Genomic DNA, 18483 nt, shown 5'->3' with positions numbered 1-18483 from the left:
GCACTAGTGCTAGGGAGGAGGGGAGGATGGAGCAGGGGTTGGAAGAAGGGAGCAAGTGAGAGGAGAGGGAATGAGAGAGGAGCAGAAAAGGGAGGGTGTGACAGAGGGAGGGAGCCCAGTAGGGAGTGAGGGAGTGAGCAAAGCAGGGATGGAGGGATGGACGGGATTAAGAGAGGGCGGGATGGAGGGGAGAAAAGGAAGGGAGAAAGTAAAGCAAGGGTGGAAGTGAAAAAAAATAGCACTTATGCCTCACTAATAGTAAAGTGTATTATTTTAATGATGATGACGACGACGACTTTCCTCAGGAAGCTTCCTGCCCTCCCAAGATTGTGTAAAGTATCCCTTTATCCAGAGCTCCTGTGCTTACCTGACAACAGTGTGAATTCCTGTTGTTTGTCTCTACCCTTGAGCTGTGAGCTCCTTGAGAGCAGGACCGTTGGGTCCATTTCACCGTGGTTTCTCCAGCATGTAATATATTGTTGGCACCCAGAAGATGTTTGTTGGTTGAAAGGGAAAGGAAGAAGAGGTAAAGCAACAAGCAAGGTGCTATGAGGGACAGAAAACAGCAAAGTCCCTGCCCCCCAGATGGAGAGCCACCAGCCAGGGAGACAAACCAGCTGCGGGTTGCTCTTTAACCCTCCTGTAAGGATCAAGTATGATACGTTTATGGGGAAGAGGGGGAGAAGCTGAAAAAATGTCTTTAGGTTTTATTTTTTCCTTGCTGTGAGATACAGCATACATACAGGAATGCATAAAAGTTATATGTAAAATTTGAAGAATTATAAAATGAACACCGTGTAATCACCATGCAGGTCAAGAAACAGCAGACAATCACAGAAGTTCTGCCACGTCTCTCCCTCCCAATCAAATCTCCCTTCTTCTCCCCAGGAAGTAACCACCATCCTGACTTTCATGATAATTATTTCCCTGGTTCACTATGGTTTTATCAACTGTGTATGGATCCCTAATCGATATAATTTAGCTTTGCTCATTTTTAAACTTCATATAAATTGAATCATACTGAATGCATATTTTTTCAACTTGTTTCTTTCCCTCAACCTTGTGAGATTAATCCATGTTGTTGGATGTAGCTGTAGTTTGTCTGTTTTTTTCCATTACTATAGTATTCCATTATATGACTATGCCACAATTTATTTATCCATCTACTGCTGATGTACATTTGCAATTTTTCCAGTTTGGGACTATTACAAACAATGCTTCTACAAACATCGTTATTATCTATTTTCTAGGATATTTAAACGTGTACTTTTTTATTTGGCTGTGCCGGGTCTTAGTTGTGGCACACGGGATCTTTGTTGCGGCATGCAAACTCTTAGTTGCAGCATGTGGGATCTAGTTCCCTGACCAGGGATTGAACCCGGGCCCCCTTGCATTGGGAGTGTGGAGTCTTACGCACTGGACCACCAGGGAAGTCCCTAAATGTGTACTTTTTTTTTTTTTTTTCCTTTAGAGCATTCATTCTACCTCTGGAATCCCAGGGGTTGTGAAATCAAAACTCGTTTGCACAAAGAAGGTAGACAGGAATTGAAGCAATCATCTAGAGTTTCTCAAAGTGTGGTCTGAGATGACCCACATCAAAATCATCTGTAGAACTTGTTAAATTCGCAGATTAGAAGGCCCAGCCCAAACTCACCAAATGAGAACCTCTGGAGATGAAGTATGAAAAAGCTGTGTTTTAGCAAGCTCACAACCCCGCCCCTTCCATGAGTCTCATTCGGATCACCAGCCCTCTACTTTCTATAGATGTTACATGTGCGGTGGGACAAATCTCAGTGGTTGGCACAATGTTAAGAAATTTTGAGAGGAGGGGGTGGTATTGCCTTCACGCCCAGGAAATCAGCTCCCTCCTACTTCCTCTGTTGTTGGCTCCTTGCCCTGGCGTTATCAACAATCTCCAAGAGGGCTCTGCCTTTAGCACTTAGCACACCTGCAAGTTGAGGTCTCAACTTCTGCTTTCTTCTCCGCACCCGTCCTTCTCATCCCCCAACCTCTGCCCTATTCCTACCCTGCTCCAAACACTCCAGAACACTCAGAAGTCCCATTTTAACTAACTCAAAGCCTTTCCGTTACCTTTACCAATACTTTATCTACCTCAATAAGCATGTAGCTTTTGCTGTTGTTGTTAGACGGGCTGTAGGTTCACAGCAAAATTGAGCACAAAGTAGAGTTCTCATATTCCCCCTGTCCCAAAACACACACAACCTCTCCCACTATCAACATCCCACATGGAGTTTCCCGGTGGCCTAGCGGTTAGGATTCCGAGCTTTCACTGCAGGGGGCCTGGGTTCAATCCCTGGTCGGGGAACAGAGATCCTGTAAGCCGCATGGTGTGGCCAAACCCCCCCCCCAAAACAAAAATATCCCACAAAGGAGTAGCACGTTCGTTATAACTGATGAACCTACATCAACACATCATTACCACTCAAAGTCCATAGTTTACATTAGGGTTCACTCTTGGCGTTGCACGTTCTATGGGTTTTGACAAATGTATAGCGACATGTATCCACCATTATATCACACAGAATAGTTTCACTACCATAAAAATCCTGCGTTCCACCTACTCATTCCTCTTTCCCCCCAGCTCTCCATCTTTTTTTACTGTCTCCACAGTTTTGCCATTTTTCCATTATGTCATATTGTATGCAGCCTTTTGAGATTGGCTTCTTTCATTTAGTAATATGCATTTAAGTTTCCTCCAAGTCTTTTCATGGCTTGATAGCTCATTTCTTTTGAGCACTAAATAATATCCCATTGTTTGGATGTACCACAGTTTATTTATCCACTCACCTAAGGACATCTCGGTTGCTTCCAAGTTTTGGCAATCATGAATAAAGCTCCTATAAACACGTGTGCAGGATTTTGTGTGGACATACGTTTTCTACTCCCTTGTGTAAGTACCAAAGAGCACAAACTGCTGGGTCATATGCTAAGAATGTTTAATTTGTAAGAAACTGCCAAACTCTTTTCCCAAGCGACTGTACCCTTTTGCATTCCCATCAGCAACGAATGAGGGTTCCTGTTGCTCCACACCCTCACCAGTATTTGATGATGTTTTAGATTTTGCCCATTCTCATAGGTGTGTAGTCGTGTCTTGTTTTTTTCATTAGGCACCTAGTTTTTAAACAACTACTCTTTTCTCTGTGATTTTGGAGTCCTGTGTTTTAAAATTTTGCACAGCAACTTAAAAGCAAGTAATCTTTTTTATTCCTAAAAGTGGCCTTATTTACAAACATTTCTTAAGACTAACTTTCTCTTTCTTTCCTTTTAAACATAGATAAATGCAGAGGGGACGCCAGAGGAAGTTTTTCTTCAACTCTGCACAGCTATTGACTCTATTTTCTGAAGGCAAAAATGCATGTATGTTAAGGAGAGTGGAGACAGAGAAAAATATTAAAAGTTCATCCCTTAACACAGTATATGTTTCCATTTAAACCTTTTGTGTGCCCCACCCCCACCCCCGCCAAATCCTGACATTGCTGTTTGCTTCCCAGCTTGACCTGAGAGGTGTCTGGAAATCATGCATGGTGTATCTGGTATTATCCAACCTTTTCTTCCTAAGTCAGACAGCTGTCTGCAGTCACAGCAGCACACTTTTCTATCACCTCTGAGCTAAATTAGTACATGAACAGCAGTGCAGTGCCCATCTGTGTCAGTTGTGCCTTCAGGACTTACTAGTCTGATCATTCGGTTCTACTCTCCGCAGATAGGGAGGAGTTAGCACCCCTAACGCCCCATCACATCTTCCTTCCTCTTCTCAAGATCTATCTCTTGTTACCTGATTAAGGCCCTTAAGATGGGGGGGCAGGCCTGGGCCTCTTCCTCTGGATGCTGTTTCCTCAAGTCTCATCCAGCTCAGAGCTGAAGAGATTGGGTTGACGAGACAACACCAATTGTTCATAAGAAATTTGATTAAATTTGAAAAAATGTGATAAGAGCTTTTTTATATGTGAAATTGTATAGCTTTTCCAAGATAGCAAAATCTAGACTAGTCACCGGTAACATTTCTCTATTCATTTCAATGATGCTGGCTACTTGGAATAGTGTCGTATTGGCTAAGTGAAGAAATTGGATAAATCATCTAATAACCTAGTCTCTTCTATACCTGGTGGTGCACTTGGGGAATTACACGTTAAAACCAATGACCACACAGAATTTAAAAGCATGAGGGGGTTTGTTATCACATTCACTGGACTAATGTCAACTTATGGCTTTGGTTTTAAATGATTATCTATTTAGTTACCAAGCAAGTAAGAAATATAGTAACAAAACTGATGTGGGTGGAAAGGGCATGTCAGTACACCATGTTTAACAGATCCCAATGCTGTATTTGTTCCATACAGGCCTTTTCCAGGGGTTTGCAAACCTTTTATCCGTATGTAAAATTGTGTTTCCTCAAATCAAACCGGTGAAGTTCGGTTTCTCTTTTGTGCTATCAGTTGCCAAATAAGAGTTTCTTATATATTCTACTGGAATAACTGCATCTTCCATTCAGTCACTAGAAAAGACCATAGTTTCCGTTTGCATGATTTTTTTTTCTTCAATCGTTGTGCAGATAAGGATCCATTTCTGGGACAGAACTGTATTTTTAAAATCTTTTTTTTTTTTCTTGAAATGGATATGTACAAATAAAGTACATGGAACACAGGATAACTCTTTTTCTATTTATTTGTAACTCACATCATTCTGGAAAGCATTTGAAGCCTTATTCCAAACAGAATTAGAAGCAAACACAGTAAGAGTTGAGATTTATGATATGCTCATATGGTTTTAATTTTGGCCATAGGCCAGTTTTGAGCTATTACAGAAAGAACTTCCAGTGTAATTCATGATACATGGTTATTTCCTTTTACGCTAGCAGTCATTCTTAAACAGAAATGTCAGTGTTTGCTAAAGAAGAAATTAAATTTCTTTGGTTACAATTACGCCTCTATTAACAAAAAGGGGCATGTTCCTACAACTCACACAGTTGTCAAATACTTTATTACTACCCCGAGCTGTAACACTCTCTACAGGGGAGGACAAGGAATATTTGAGCAAATTAGAAAAAGAGAGTTACAGGATGAAAATTATCAGTTGTGCCAGAAAACACAAAGTGACTCTTTGTAGGAATTAACATTCTTTAAACACATATCACATATTAGTCAACAGCCCATGCCCACCACAGCTTTGATAGACAGCAGGGCAGCAGACAAGCCCAGCCATGGCTTTTATGGCTGCAGTTGGCCACCCTCTTGAAAAAGATCAGCAGGGGTAAATGGCTTTGCCCGGAAGAAGAGTATCTAGAGGTGCAAAGCAAGTCTTCTACAGAACTGTTAAAACAGGTTGACTGACTTGAATGGCTTGATATGACATCACTGAAGTCAGAGGATTCTAAAGCAGGAAAGGACCTTAGAGGTCTCTGCCCCTCGAAGAAGACCCTGTCTGTATGTAGAAGACATCAGAACACAGTCCAAGCTCCTTTACAATGATCTACATTCAAGGCCTCACCTGATCTGGCCCTCTGCCCTCTCTCACCCCAACAACTACCACTCTCCTCTTGCTCATTTGGTTCAAGCTACACTGGCCCTCTTAACGTTGCCTGAACAAGCTAAGCTCTCTACTGGATCAGGGCCCTTGCCCTTGCTATCCTTCTGCCTCTTCCTCCAGATTATCCACAAGGCTAATTCCCTCTCTCCACTTAGGTCTCTGTTCAAATTTACCCTTGTTGTTGACGTGTTCTTTGATTATTCCCTCTAAATGGCAGGCTGGTCCCAATTCGTCCATCATTATTTTTTCAAGCATTATTTTTCTTCACAGCATTTATGTCTACGTAAAATTACATAGTATTTTTTATTTACTTGTTTACCGCAAGTCTTCGGCATTAGAATATAAGCTTCAGAAGGGCAAGGCTCTGTATTCTCAGTCCCATACATAGCAGTCATTATGGAGAGCTAACATTTAAATCCTCTGAACCTTAGTTTTCTCATCTGTACCGTGGAGGTCACAATAGTAAGCAACCTCATAGAGGTGTTGTGCTGATTAAACAGGTTAATAATACATGTAAATCATTTACTAGTTCCTAGTGCTCAATAAGAGGCAGTTCTGTGTCAACATTTGTTGAGGGTCTCTCACTTCCACAACTGAGACTAGGACCCAGAATTTCCATGCTAGTTAACATTACATCACTCTAAAAACATGGCAGAAAATGGGGTCCCAGAGAGAACCAACATCTCAGCCACCCAGGTTTGAACCACACCCTCCAGATAAAATAGGATGTTATCATCCTTTCGTCCTCCCAGAGCCCTGTAAAGGAGATCTCCTGAGGCAAACCCTCTAAGGGTCCCACAGATGCACTCACAGACACACTCAGACACAGGTGGTTTCTCTAACTTCCTAGAAAAAAAATGTAACCAAAACATTGGAACTACTACCAATAAATATTTATTGAGAATCTACTAAGAGCCAGGCCCTAGGGATAAAGATAGACACGGATGGTCTCTGTCCTCATGGAGCTAAATGTGACACCATGCTCAAAAATCCATTTAATCAGCTACTTGAACTGTAGGGGAAAAGGTTTTTTTTTTTTTTTCCTTCTGGGATCATATAAACAGAAGCCCATTTTTCTTCAAGATGTGAAATCTTTAGAACCTAAATAGGACATAATCTTGTGTAAAAATCTACTTGTTATCTGGAGGCTTTCAATCTACCCAGTGTACCTAGAATAATGCCCTTCAAACTTTGTTATCCACAGTAAGAAATATAGTTTATATAGCATGCCACTCTTATGTTTATAACTAACATAGAAATTTGCAAAGTATTTATCCTTAATACATGTCATATATTATTTTTTTAATTTCATAAAAAACAAATGTTCCTCATACCTCAGTAAATTGTTGTGTTCTGCAATTTAATTTAAACAAAAGAGAAAAGGAGAGAAAAATGGACACAGCATACTATTAGGTAAAGTGAGAGGCACCAAACATGCATGGAAACAAATCGTACCTGAGGCAGAAGACCGAAGTCTTCAGTCCCAGCTTTGCCTAAAGCCTCATGACCACATGTTTGCTGTCAAATTAGAATATGTAAATTATGTGTTTTCCTAATTCGTCATGGGGCAGACGATTTCACAGATGGATGGGTTTCCCCATCCACAGATATGCTGCTCTATTCTGAGCTATAAACCTGGACGTGTGCTCAGGTTTGTACTCTAGGGTGCATACCGCACCAGAAGAAAAGACAGAAAAGCAACTCCTGCACACCTCCACCTCCACCATCTCTGAGACCCCTGACACAAAGGGAATATTCTTGCTCAGACGCTGACTCTGAAGCAATCTGTCTGGCTTAAAATCTAAGCATCACCACTTTACTAACTATATGACCTTGGGCAAGTTACTTAACCTCTCTGGCTAGATTTCCTCATATGAAAACAGGATAATAAATGAACCTGCCTCATAAGGTTGTAAGAATTAAATTCGTTATCGTATGCTTGCTTGGCACATAATGAGCACTCTATCTGTGTCTGCTACTATTCTTAGCACATATCACACACCAACCAAAATCCCCTCTGCCTAAAAACCTTAAAGCAGTGGTTTTAGGTGTCATTAAAAGTTCCTTCAGTTCTTAGCAAATAACTTGAGCAGAATTATTTCAGGAAATACAATTGACCTACTGAATACTACTAAGTAAGTGATGCTTTAACAAGTAGGTCTATGTTGTCTTTTACAACCAATGCTTCTATGTAGGAGATGGAAGGCCTACTTGCAAATGAGAGCCCTGTGCATTCCTGCAGTCCTCACATTAAAACAACAACAAAACACATTACCACTACTACTACCCTCTTAAAGCCATGAGGACTATTTGCTTGGAACTGAAAAATGCAAAATAAACACATCTTTGCTCAAGCAGAAAATAAGCCTCTTTGTTACTCAAAATTCTCAAAATCTTTGTCCTTAAAAAATACATTTAAGTGCATTTATTTTGTCTATTCTGCTTATATAAATATCAATTGTGTCACTCTTTCAAAGCATACTTCATACTTTATGGGATTTTTGAATGGCTCTGAATGGTTCTCCAAAACTGATTGGTATTACTTCTATGCAAACACAGAAGTTACAGAAGTTACCATCAAGTGCTACTTCAACTTTACTACAAGTTGAAGGTAGATCTCTGGCATATTCACTTGAAGTTTAATAGCCAAATGCCCAGAATGTTAATGATTCCCCTCTTCTTGCCCCAGCTAATAATTCCAGAGCAAAAACTCTAACTCAAGTCCATCTCCTTTTCTTCTGATGTGATATATTTTATCAAAATCATCAGTATTCTATAATCAATATATTACTTTAAAATTCTCATATTTCTATAGTTAAAATTATATTACTTTTCTCAATTAAAAAAATTCAGGGTATGATTTCAGTACCCTGCAATGTATTGAAGAGGACTGGTAAATAATGTCCCCTTGATTTAAAATTGGAAAAAACAGGAGACTCTAAAAATTGCGTCAGTATACTTAGTCAATCTTAGAATATTTATATTTTCTTTTCCAGTAGTCAATAATAATTTCCAGGGAATACAGTGATTTTCAAAAACCACTTATTTAACACATGGGGGGCTTATTTCATCAGAAAGAATGATGGTTAGGTTAAAAGTTTTCAACCTAAGTTTAGTTTTCACATCTGGACATTAATAATTGTCTTTTTTCATTAACCATGGTACATATTCTTTTTTGTTAACCTAGTTTAGTGTTTCAGCACACACACTGAGTGAAAACATTACCATCTTTTACAGAGCTTCTCAAGTTTACCTTCTTTTCCATCATATAGTCCTTACTCTTTTTAAGGGACAGATAGGTAAAGGAAAAAAAAAAAAAACCTTAAAAAAAATTGTTCTGGTTTTAATACTAGTAAAAATAAAATCCAAAATCTAACCGAAGGAAGTCACAACAAGCATTCTATAATATAAACAGACAGTATCCACATAGTTTATTTCTCACAGTTCTCCTGACAAATGAACATTATTCAAGAACATACTGTATACACAGATAAGAAGAAACATACAAAATGTTTTAAATGATGCACAACAAAATCCAGCAGTATAAAAGAATGCATGTGAACTCTTGCTCACTGCACAGACTAAATTTAATCACTTGTTTAAATAGTAATAAAAATACAATCTTTTATGGATCTTGTGCAGACTACAAAAGAGGGAAATTATTACCATATATATGATTTTTCTATTAGGCAGTTTTCTTCAATGAGTTGCACTGACAACTCCAAATACAGAGGCAGAAGGCTGTGTATTTTAAAGGAATTAATGTTGTGAATTAGAGACTTTACACGGTTACTACCACTGGCACTTTTCACCATAGTTTGTACACATCACATGATCATCTTATATAACATTACATTTAAAAAATATATCTGAGTGACAATTTTATAACATTCACACACCATGAGTTGGTTAAGGAAGCAATGCCACAGTTGCCTCCTGTAGTGCTTCACTGTTGGTAATAAGGACAGTTCACTGTGGTTAAAAGAAATTAGACATCAATATGGTTAAGCAGCTCCAATTTACTAAAGGCCATCAGCGGCCACCACTGGGACAGTGAGTTCTTTTAAAGTGTATATATCCTAGAAGCAAACACCGTCATTGGTTAAAACTTTGCCTAAGGAAGTCAGTTTCTGTGCTGGAAACTATTTTCACAAAACTGAAAGCTACTAAACTGTTTTAATATAAATACTTTGTCTTCTCATTAGCATATTTATGACCAAGTTCTTTGAAACCTTTGGAATTTACTCTCTCTTTAATATGTGCTCTCATTTCCATCTCACCCATTTAAGATCACCACCTAAAAGGCTTTAAGGTGGTGGTGAGAATTTCACCAGGGAAACCCTTTTGCTCACCAGGAATGTTCAGCTGCTGAACAGTGATCTAGAGCCACAACGGTGCAGAGCTGTTGACGAGAACACTCAGGAAGCTGTCATGCTGTGAGTGTCATTTCAGGGAAAGTAGAGAATCTTTCCAAACTGTGCACATAATTCACAATGATACCATTGCTATGTGTTGAAGAGGACTAGTATATGATGTTCTCTTCCATGTCATCTGTTTGCTGGAAAGTAGTTTGGGTCAAGGTAATTATAACTGGTGCCCTGGGACACACAGTAGTCTCTGTCTAAGAATGTCTCTGACCTATAAACAGGTTCTAGTTGGTGATCTTCCTTGTGAATATCTGTTTCATGAAGGCTGCAAAGAAAAGACACACACACACACACACAAACACAAACACATCATTACATGGCATTGGATGCATTTTGGTCTAGATATTATCAAACTTCCTCACAGCTCTACCTGTTTAAATCCGTTAATCTATCAAAATCTCTAATGGAAAGTTACTTGAGACATGGTATCATTAAGGAAAATTTCTTAATTGTCTAGAACAGCAAAGTTTAACCCATTAAGTGTGGTGATTTTCTAAGCAGTTTAGAAATCAAACTCACTAGTGTCTGAGAAGCTCCTGTCAAAATTTAAGACTTACAATGAAGGATAACACTTACCAGTCTGAACAAGAATCACAGAAATCCAAAGACATTTCTGGAGGACAATCCTGGCAGTGCCACCGAACACCCTGGATAGGTTCTATGCCACAGTTATCACACTATTAAAGATTCAGAGAGAAAAAGTATTAAACTATATTGTTCTCAAGCTTTCTTTTTTCCTGCTGGGCAACACATAATGTGCACACATTCTCTCCTCTCTCCCCATGCACCAGATAGTGGGATAACACAAAAAATGGTTGTAAGTTAGGCACAATTTCTAGCAAACTAGCTGAAACTCTATCCATTCAAGTTTGAGCTACAATACAAATGGGTGAGAGGAACATTGTAATATGCTTTAATTTATTTTTAAAAATCTTAAATCATCTGCAAACTTGGGCATTTGATTATTAGTAGCTATTGACTTGAAAGGTACCTCAGACCAGTGTACAATGACTGGGATTGAGAACCACTGACTTAATACCATAGTTAAAACTATCCAAATATGTTACAGAACTATTTAAAACAGGCTACCACAGCTAACATAAACCCAAGTGAACACAAAATCCTCTCTGAACTTTCATCTTACTGAGTTACTTTCCAAAGCCTTGAAGGCTCCTAATAACCAATGCCCACCATGAAGAAAAGGCAAATTTAGCTCTTTCTCAGTGTTGTGGCAGTGTGGGAGCCCTCGGTGTGTTCTGCGCAATCTTGGAAATCAAAGTAAATCTCATTTCTAGTTTCTTTGATCATCAGGCCAACTAGAGTGGCTGACAGACTGGCAAACAAGCCACAGCTGGGTCTTACAACAAAATTATAAGAAGTGGAGAGAGTTTCTTCCTGGAAAGACACAGCTGTCAATTAGGAAAATCTCTAAATGGAGAAGCAGGACCACTGCAAGATCAAGAAAAGAAAATCATTTAATATAGTCTGGCTAATAGCCACTCCAGAGGATCAGAGGTATAAGAATTTTGTTTTAAATTTATTAAGTCACAGCACACACCAGTATTTTTATGTATACCACTACCAGCAAATCTGTAGTTCATGGTCTCAATTTTACTTCCTCCAATCCCACCAAGTATAGCCAGTTCTAATGTCTAAGGTGTTCTCAAACCTGTCAATCTTTCTATTTCTACAGCCACCAGTCAAGTTCAGGACATTCTCATCTTTTGTCTAAATTAATGAAGAGAATCTCCAACTAGTCTCCCGGCCCTCAGCCTTGCTTTCTTCCTATCCATTCTCCATACTAATGCCAGAATGATCTTTTTCCCCCTTCACTTAATTTTTTTTCAATTACATAAAAAATATACATGAACAAATTATTATTTAAAGAATTTAACAATACTGTAGTCAGAGATTAAGAGTTATCCACTCTAAACCCACTGCCTTCCTAAGGGTTGTATTGTTAAGAAAATAGAATGATCTTTCCAAAATGCAAATTTCATGTTACTCCGCTTAAAATCCTTCAAAGTTTCTCCAACATTTTAGAAGAGTTTAAACTCCTTAGCAAAATTTCCAAGGCAACTAAATAGCCTCTCACTACTCTCCAGTATGCACGCTAGTCACACTCAACTAATTCACTCATTTAACTTCTCTAAATCACTTATGAGATGAAAACAGAATAGGGAAGGATGTGAGTCCATCTTGCTTACTGCTGAATCCCTAGCACTTAGCAAAGTGCCTGGAACATAAATGGATATTTCAAAATTTTGTGGCATGAATAAATGTATTTCTACTAGCCTCTCAAAAAACAGCAGAGATAACTGAATCTGAAAGGGGAAAAGAAATTTCTGATCCATGAACAACAGCAACAACAAAAGAAATAGCTCTATGGATGAATGGATAAAGAAAATGTGTTGTCTCTCTCTCTCTCTCTCCACACACACACACACACACACACACACACACACACACACACACACAATGGAATATTATTCAGCCATAAAACAGAAAGAAATCCTGCCGTTTGTGACAACATGGATGAAACCTAAGGACATTATGGTAAGTGAAATATATCAGACACAGAAAGACAAATACTATATGATCTCGCTTAAATGTAGAATCCAAAAAAGTTAAATTCACAGAAGCAAAGAATTAGAATGGAGGTTGCTGAGGGTTGCCAGGGGCTGGGGGGCGGTGGGGAGGTGGTGGTGGCCGTGGTGTCATTGGTCAAAGGGAACAAGCTTTCAGTTATAAGATGAATAAGTTCTGGAGGTCTAATGTACAACACGGTAATTATAGTTAATAATACTGCATTGCGGGCTTCCCTGGTGGTGCAGTGGTTGAGAATCTGCCTGCCAATGCAGGGGATACGGGTTCGAGCCCTGGTCTGGGAAGATCCCACATGCTGCGGAGCAAGTAGGCCTGTGAGCCACAACTACTGAGCCTGCGCGTCTGGAGCCTGTGCTCCGCAACAAGAGAGGCCGCGATAATGAGAGGTCTGCGCACCACGATGAAGAGTGGCCCCCACTTGCCACAACTAGAGAAAGCCCTCGCACAGAAACGAAGACCCAACACAGCCATAAATAAATAAATTAATTAAATAAATAAACCCAAAGTTTAAAACAATAAAAAAATAAAAAATAATACTGCATTGCATACTTGAAATTTGCTGAGAGCAGATGTTAAGTGTTCTTATCTCAAAAAAAATAAATAAAAGATAACTATGCGAGGTGAATTTTTTTTATATTTTAAATTATTTGTACACCTTAAATATGTACAATTTTTATTTGTCAGTTATATCTCAGTAAATTTGGGGTGGGGGAATAGCTAGAAAAACTTCTCATCTCATATATTACCTCAAAGTATACCTGTATATTTTTCTTCTCTATCTCTACTGAATCATATATTTCTTGACACCAGTAACTGTGGCACACTACTTTGTATAAATGAACAAGACAAGAGCTAAGCTTACTTTTATCTGTGTGCTTGAAAGCTGTGGAGCTTAAAGCTTCGAAAACCACCTTAAATATATCCTATCACCCTTTCAAAAATTAAATGAATAGAAAAATTAAGTAGAATTTACCTTGAAGCCCACATGTTGCACAAATCCACTTTCAGCTTGCATTTGCTGAAGTTTCTGTTTTTTTAACTTTTTAAACTGTAATAGTTCCTTATATTCAGGTAAATTCCTATACATAATAGGAATACTTTCTTCATCCTATTGAAAAAAACAAAACACAAAACAAAAAAGTGCGTTTCATAATTAAAATGAACTAGTATAAGAAATACTGATAAAGAATATTTTTCTATTGACAAGATATTTTTCACATTTAAGAGACCCTCAACCTTTTAGGGCTCATAGAAAATCAGTGCTGCTATCAGCAATATTTTAGACTAATACTTCTGGAGGGCTTCTTAATGCAATAGTAATACTGAACTGTAGTAGGCATCTTCATAATGCAAGTACCAGGGGAACAAGGCGTGACTCCCACCTCTGTCATACACTAACGCAGCTTCAACCCCATCCCAACAAGTTCATGGCGACTTGGAAGACTCCTTGTAATCTACTTCTTCCTGATCTGCAGGAAGCTCCTCTTCTCCAATCTAACAGATTTTTAAGCTTCCTCAGGTAAATATGACATTTTCTTAACAACAAGCAAACTAATCTCTGCTCTGTTTTCTGCTCAGTACTCCCAATGATCAAGACAGTACATTCCTCTTACTCAAATGGATAAACTTAAGTTACAAAGATTATTATTTACAATAAAGAAATGAACAGTAAAAAGCTATATGAATTTGAAGTTGACAGATGAATCACTAACTGCTTCCTATGCTCCCAATTTATTTGTGCTCTGCCACCCAGGATCCATTTCTTCCCTTTGCTACCTCATGACTGATCCCATGGTCACTGATTTCCACAACCCTCCTAAAAGCATCCCCAATTCATTAATCCCGTGTTCCATCAATTCCCAATCCTGGACCAGACAACCCCTGCACCTCCCATTCCTCCTGCTCTCCATGTTAGGTATTATTAACTACTATATTTATATTATATCAAGGAAACTGATGTTTATAGAAATTATATAATTTGCCCAAGCTTACATAGTTAGTTAGTTGCAGAGTCAAGTGATTTGAACCCAGATTTGTCTATATAACTAACCCCTTACACACCTAGCAGCTCAAGGCCTAAATCTAAGTGTTATCCTTAATTTTATACTGTCATATCTAATACAACAAAATTCTATCACTATTTAATACTACCTAAAATCTCTCTCAAATCAGTCCTCTATAGTATCCACTCCCTCCTCTGTCTCACTGTTGCTAAAAATGGCTTCCTCGCTATCTACAGTGTCAAGTCCAAAGTCCTCAGCTGGATAATGATTCTTTACAATCTCACACTTCACCTACCTTATCTCCCACTATCTTTCATCCATTTCAAATTCTTGTCAACTAAATATGTTAAATTATAGCTACTGCCTTCCTATGTTACCCCTGAGAAAGACAACATAAATAATGTAATAAATATGTAATACCAATAAATACGATGTAACCCAAATAATTAAATAATGTAGTAAGAAATTTTATAATAAAATGTATTAAATTTAGATATTTTAGGCAAATACAAAGAATACAAACTCTGCTAAATTTTTTAATTTGCATTTTAAGTCTAAGGGTATTATTAAATTTGGTCAACAAGATTAAGTTAGATATATGTATACATATAGCTGATTCACTCTGTTATACAGCAGAAATTAACACAACATTGTTAAGCAATTATACTCCAATAAAGATGTTAAAAAAAAAAGTTAAATCACCTCACACCCACTAAGATGGCTACTATCAAAATTTAAAAATAGTAATAATAATAATAAGTGTTGACAAGGATGTAGAGAAATTGAAACTTTTGTATACTGTTGATGAGAATATAAAATGTTGTAGCCATTATGGAAAACAGTACTGTGGTTCCTCAAAAAATGAAACAGAGAATTACCATATGATCCAGCAATTCCACTTCTGGGTATATACCCAAAAGAATTTGAGAGCAGAGACTCCAACAGATATTTGTACACCCGTGTTCACAGCAGCATTAGTCACGACAGCCAAAAGGTGGAAGCAACCCAAGTGTCCACTGACAGAAGAATGGATAAAAAAATGTGGTATGCACACTCAATGGAATATTATTTGGCCGTAAAAGGAAGGAAATTGTGACACATGTTACATGATGGATGAACCTTGATGACATTATGCTAAGTGATAGAAGCCAGTCACAAAAGGACAAAAACTGTATGATTCTACCTATATGAGGTACCCAGAGTAGTCAAATTCAAAGAGACAGAAAGTAGAATGGTAGTTGTCAGGAGCTAGAAGGAGGAGGGAATAGGGAGATGATGTTTACTGGATGCAGAGTTTCAGTTTTGCAAGACATAAAGAGTTCTGGAGATTCGTTGCACAATAACATAAATGAACTTTAACACCACTGAACTGTACACTCAAAATTGGCTGAGATGGTAAATTTTCTGTTATGGGTATTCAGCACAATTAAAAATAAAAATTCCATACTATTCAGCCATCAAAAAAAAAAGATAAAATCTTGCCAGCTGTGGCAACAAGGATGGACTTTGAGAGAATTGATGCAAAGTGAAATAAGTCAGAGGAGAAAGACAAATACCGAGATTTCACTCTTATGTTGAATACTAAAAAAACATAAAATAAATAAACAAACAAATTAAAACAAAAACACACACAGGTACAGAGAACAGATTGGTGTTCTTTCCACAGAGGGGAAGAGTGGTAGGGGGAGGGAGAAATGGGTAGAGGGGGTCAAATGTATGGTGATGGATAGAAACTAGATTTTTTGGTGATGAGCACACTGTAGTGCATATATATTCGTTGAATTACAATGCTGTACACATGAAACATATAATGTTATAAACCAATGTTACCTTCAAATGAACAAAAAAACAAACAAATATTTTTAAAATGCTCACCCATAAACAGATTCCCTAGTTATAATCATTTTAAATTTACTTAAAGGAGAAATACTATGACCAATTTCAAGGGGGTCTAAATGGTATAGAGATTGTCTCTCTAGCTACTGCTTTTCTGAAAAAGAGAAACCAAAATCTATAAATTTTACACTAGAGGATTCATAAATATACATTTCAATAGCTATTTTAAAGTAATCAGAATGATGTGAACTGGTGCTCAATTAAAAATAAATAAATAAAATCAACCAAACAAAAGCTAAATCAAATTCAACCACCTATACTATACTATATTTTGCCAATTTTCTCAAAATGTACTTCTTTTAAGCATCCCATCATCACTCCTCACCTAGCTAAGTTTTATTCATCCTTCAGTGGCCAACTTGACTATCACTTCCTTGGGTCTTCCACTTAAACTCTCAATCTGGATTAAGTACCTCTAAAATAATTACAATGACACCTACTTTTGAAGTATTTTAAAAATTTTGTAATTTATTGATGTGATTACACATTTATCTCCTCCCACAAAACTAAGATTTATGAGAACCCCAAGATCATAGATATTTTATTCATAACTATGGAGCTGACCTCTAGCAGAGCCTGTTACATATTAAGTGTAAATAAACATTTCTCAAACGAGTAATTCTAATAGTCACAAAATACAAAATTACACACAAATGCCATATCTTAAGACACAGCAGAATCTAGCTGTTTTTCAAAAAGACAAGTTTAAAAAGAAAAAAAAAATTTAAGAATACAGTCATTTTACAGTAGTTTCATACCAAAGTATACAATCAGTGTTTGATTAATCTAGAAACAGAACAAAGGAGACTTATTTTTATCTGCTGACTTTTCATTAAAATCTCCTTTTCCAGTTACCATATATAATCAAAGTATTAAGAAAGATATAAGGCAATATTCATGTCCTTTAAGCAAGGAATCAGAATCATGTTACTTATTGAGGAAGAATTTTAGCATAGTAAAATAAAAAATATTAACAGCAATAAAAAGGAATCTCTGAATGTAAAGTAAGATGAAATGAATTAACCTAAATTAGCATCCAGTTGATGACAACACAGAGAAGAATTAGTCCAAGAGGATTTAAAAAGTATAATTTGACTTTATTTCTGTAGTTGGGTATATCCTAAGGCAAAAACAGTGCTACCCAAAAAACCTGTTTTCAGTGTCATATTGTTGATGGTAGTGTTAGTATTATTAAATTCTGAGACTACTGTGGGCAGTATGAGACAAAGAAAGTAAGCATTATGTTGATGTCATTGATAACTGGAATTTTCAGCATGGGAGAAAAATGATACATATTAAAGATCAATACGGGTTGAGTAAAATTCCCACAGTCCTGAAGTTGAATTTGAAATAAAATGATGAATTTATGATGTCTTTTAATTTTAACAAATATATAACATATTTCTCAGCTCTATCCACTATATAGGCTTAGATACAATGATCAATCCAGTAGCAAGTAACATCCTATATCAGGATAGAGCCTCCGAATACCATTTCTCAATAAAAGAAAGCAGAACTGACTCCAGGTCTGAAGCAGGAAATATACAAGATGAGCCTGGAATTTCCTTGTCCTACCAGACAGTAAGGAAGCTATAAAAGATTACTAGAGTCTTGTCAAAAGAACTCAAATTCCAGCTTGAATAGGTTACAACCAACCAATGGGACAATCTGTACACTAATAAAGACAATAATATCAATGCACTGAAACACATTAAATATATTTTAAGTCCAACAATTCATAAGAATACAAAAATTTTAAAACCTCATGAGTCAATCTGGAGGATATTAGAGAACAAACTCATTATTTTAAAAACAAGAAAATAAAGGGAAGAATCAAGCAGTTATGCTGCGTTTTCTGTATGTAACTTAGGATAATCAAATAGTTGATGGGGGGTTACTTTGTGAATATTCTATCAAATAAATGAAGAAAGAATTTTAGGGCTTCCCTGGTGGCGCAGTGGTTGAGAAGCTGCCTGCCAATGCAGGGGACACGGCTTCGAGCC

The 18483-nt window shown here is 37.4% G+C and overlaps 2 protein-coding genes across 12 annotated transcripts in view; one reads left to right on the top strand and one right to left on the bottom strand.

Moving 5' to 3' along the window:
* AK5 (adenylate kinase 5) overlaps window positions 1–4665 on the top strand; it is a 243652-nt gene extending 238987 nt beyond the window's left edge. For both annotated transcript variants that reach the window (XM_082420424.1, XM_082420425.1), the window contains exon 14: window positions 3296–4665. In XM_082420424.1, coding sequence (XP_082276550.1) covers window positions 3296–3364 — 69 coding nt within the window. In that variant the 3' untranslated portion in view covers window positions 3365–4665. The remainder of the gene's footprint in view (window positions 1–3295) is intronic.
* Window positions 4666–8945: 4280 nt separating this feature from the next.
* The window catches only part of ZZZ3 (zinc finger ZZ-type containing 3), a 110251-nt gene continuing 100713 nt past the window's right edge, over window positions 8946–18483 (bottom strand). For all 10 annotated transcript variants that reach the window (XM_082419175.1, XM_082419169.1, XM_082419166.1 and 7 more), the window contains 3 exons: window positions 13555–13689; window positions 10551–10651; window positions 8946–10239 (listed from right to left, as the gene is read on the bottom strand). In XM_082419175.1, coding sequence (XP_082275301.1) covers window positions 10095–10239; window positions 10551–10651; window positions 13555–13689 — 381 coding nt within the window. In that variant the 3' untranslated portion in view covers window positions 8946–10094. The remainder of the gene's footprint in view (window positions 10240–10550; window positions 10652–13554; window positions 13690–18483) is intronic.

This window comes from Balaenoptera physalus (assembly GCF_965194825.1).
Source record: "Balaenoptera physalus genome assembly, chromosome: 1".
Taxonomy (NCBI): Eukaryota; Metazoa; Chordata; class Mammalia; order Artiodactyla; family Balaenopteridae; genus Balaenoptera; species Balaenoptera physalus.
The sequence above is the reverse complement of the archived record's forward strand: the minus strand, read 5'-3'. Positions and strand labels throughout refer to the sequence as shown.